Below are 2,991 nucleotides of genomic sequence, written 5' to 3'. Positions count from 1 at the left end.
CCCATGCCTGGAGCATGCCTGCAATCTGCCCGCTCCATCCCAACGCTTTTAAGGACAGAGCAGTGCTGCAGCGCTTCCCCGCCTTGCTTGGCTCACCCTGCTCTGACCCTCCGAGCGGTCCCGCACAAGAGACATCCAGGGTACGCTGCTGTACCTCACATCCCATGGGGCAAACCCAGCGTTGCTCCCCACCATCAGCTCAGCAAGGAGACCCCTAAATCCTACCATGTCTCGCAGCAGCAGCAGCCGACGCGCTCCTCCTCATGCACTTCTCTGGGCACACGGTCACCTCCTCAGCCGGGTGCTGGCCGCCTGTGGCACTTCCATACCACACCAGGAGCCCACGCAGGACACAAAAAGTTTTTTTTAAAAATTTAAAAAAAATAAAAAAATTATCCAGCAACTAATGAGCCCGCTTCCTCTCCCCAGGCCATCAATCCCAGGCGGGGGCTGTCGCCCAGGGGTGCCCCTCCGGGCTGCCCACAGCCCCTGCTGCCCAGCCCCGCATTGCTGGGCTCCTGTCACCACTCCCCCTGGGCGGGAGGACACCCTTCAAACTTCAGCTGTGAGTTTTCAAACTCTGCCTCATCCCAGACCCACCTCCCTGTGAGGAGGGGAGTGGAGAGGCTGGGAAGGGGGGAACAGGCATTTGAAAAGTCTCTTTTTCACAATAAAAGCCCTTCTTGCTGCTTTTTTGCTGTTTGTTTTTTGTTTTTTTTTTCAATACTATGGACAAATTTGAGCCAGAAGGAGATGAAGATCCACGTGCTCCTCCCAAGCCCGTTTGTTCCCAGTGACCCCAGTGCCAGCCAAGTAGAGGGACCAGTAGAGCCCCAGGGGCCACAGGGACCCCAGAGCCAGGAAAGCAAACCAGAGGTCTGCACATGAGTGCCCAAGGAAATGCTCTTTGCAGGTCTTTTTTAGCATTTCTTTGCCTTTCAATAAAGGTCCAACAAAAAGCTGTGCCACATCAGTGCCTGGAGTGCACACAGACCTGGGAGATTTATTATATTCTTATGTATTATTATATATATTTATTAAGAGGCATTAATGCATTTAAACCATTTTTAGGGTGCTCAGGCATCTGTTTTTCTGGGGCACCCAGTGCCTGCAGGCAGCCAGGAGAGGGGCACAGGGAAGAGGACCCTCAGCACCCCCAGCAGCGCAGACTGCAGCTTGCTGAGCCCTGCCATGCCCAGAGCAGCTCCCCCACCCAGCACCTGGTGCAGGGTGAATCCCAGGAGCCTTTTCCTCCCGCCCCTGGGAGAAGAGGCTCTGGAGGCATTGCTTTGGAAAGCAGTGCGTTTCAAGAGCCCTCCATGGCCAGGCAGGATGCACAGGCAGCTGCCAGGTTGCAAAGCATTTCTTTTTCATAAAACTTTCCCCTTCCAGCTCTGGCCTGTGGCCAAGCAAAACCCATCAGTGCCTCACCATGGCCAACTACTGCAGCCCCTCCCCAGCTTCAGCCCCAACCAGCCCAGCCTGGGGACAGGAGGACACCCTCTGTCTCAGTTGTGGGGGCTTTCCAGCTCCCTGACATGTGCAACTACCTCCTCCAGGAAACCATAAACCAAACCAGATTGATCAGCATTGTTCTTTACTGATATTTGTATTTTTAAAAAATCTGATAAAGGCACAGTACAGGCTGTTGTCAGCTATAAAGAAGATATGGTGGTCTAAAAAGAGAAGAGGATGAGGCTGAGGGAAACTGGGTGAAGTCACTTGACCAAGGCAGCACAGGAGGGTAGTGGCAGACCCAGGAGGAGGCTCCTGTGTCCCCAAGCCCCATTCTAGCTCACTGACCATGCACAGTCCACAGTGACATTTCACAAAGTGGTGCAACACGGTGGGTGTAAACAATGATGGCACCTCAGTGCCCTTGCCCAGTGTTCTCTTGTGCCAGTCCCAGCGCCCCAGGGCCTTCACTGAGTGCATCTTATTTTAATGTTGTACATCTCCCTACCCCTTCGACTGCTACTCAAAACTATAGCTAAGAAAAGGAGTGCTTTGAAGGTTACACACCAAAGCAGTGTTCCTGATTTTGGATTTGGCACAGCCCACTCCATGCCATCCTTGGGCATGAGGAAGGGGTGCAGAAACCAAGCCCTGCACCCCTCCTTGCTGCCACCACCAACCTCATGGACCCCTGCCTGTCCTGGACACTGCAGCATTGAACATCCCCAAACACCTCCCTTGAGGCCAATTCCCTGGGGACAGGTAATAACCTAACACTTCTAATACAATTAGCAATATGAAGTAATTAGCAATAACCCGCTGTTGGCCTTGGCACAAGGATGGTCTGTCCGAAGAGAGAGCGAGTGCCAGGGAAGGGATCTGCAGGGCTCCAGAGGCTGAACCCTGTGCATCACCACTTATCAGTGGCACCTCATTTCAGAAGCCTTTGCTTTCATCTCCCTTCCTTAATTTTGAAATGATTCCATTTAGATGCAATTTTCTGTCAAAATGATTCCTGTCAGTGCGGCAGCGCCGCAAACCTTGACTGACAGGCCGAGCTCTCTGGCTGGTCCCTCCGGATTGCCTCTCCCCACAAATAACCCTTTAAAATGCACGCCTGACAGCTGAGGAATTTGACATCAGAAACAGGCTGGGATGGCTGCTGTGGCAGACAGACTCAGGTGATCAGTGGCCAAACCAGCAGGGTAAATCTAGTGGGCCTTGAAACAAACATTATGATATTTCAAAAAAATTATTTCCCCCCTCCTTCCCCTGCTTTTTAATGACATTCACCGTGCAAAAATCAGATTTAAAAACCAGACCTAAGAAGCAAGTGCATTGTAAACGATTTCCTGAGCAGGACTCCCCAAATCCACAGGACTGTGAGTACCTTGTACCTGAGCTGGGTAGTGCTAAGCCCACCAGCACAGCCTCAGATCCCATAAGTAGCATCCCTGCTACTGCATTCTGGAAAATTAGTGAATACATGAACAGTGGAAGTTGCTTTTCTTCTCTTCTTTTTCTTTGCTATCCCCT

The 2,991-nt window shown here is 51.8% G+C and overlaps 1 protein-coding gene across 1 annotated transcript in view; it reads right to left on the bottom strand.

Moving 5' to 3' along the window:
- Nucleotides 1-552, bottom strand: part of GASK1A (golgi associated kinase 1A) — an 18,521-nt gene extending 17,969 nt beyond the window's left edge. Inside the window, exon 1 of the mRNA XM_005423989.2 lies at nt 226-552. Coding sequence (XP_005424046.2) covers nt 226-228 — 3 coding nt within the window. The 5' untranslated portion in view covers nt 229-552. The remainder of the gene's footprint in view (nt 1-225) is intronic.
- Nucleotides 553-2,991: the final 2,439 nt, after the last annotated feature.

The sequence above is a fragment of the Geospiza fortis genome, unplaced genomic scaffold (genome assembly GCF_000277835.1).
Source record: "Geospiza fortis unplaced genomic scaffold, GeoFor_1.0 scaffold346, whole genome shotgun sequence".
Lineage (NCBI taxonomy): Eukaryota > Metazoa > Chordata > Aves > Passeriformes > Thraupidae > Geospiza > Geospiza fortis.
This window is presented reverse-complemented; position numbering and strand designations above follow the sequence as displayed.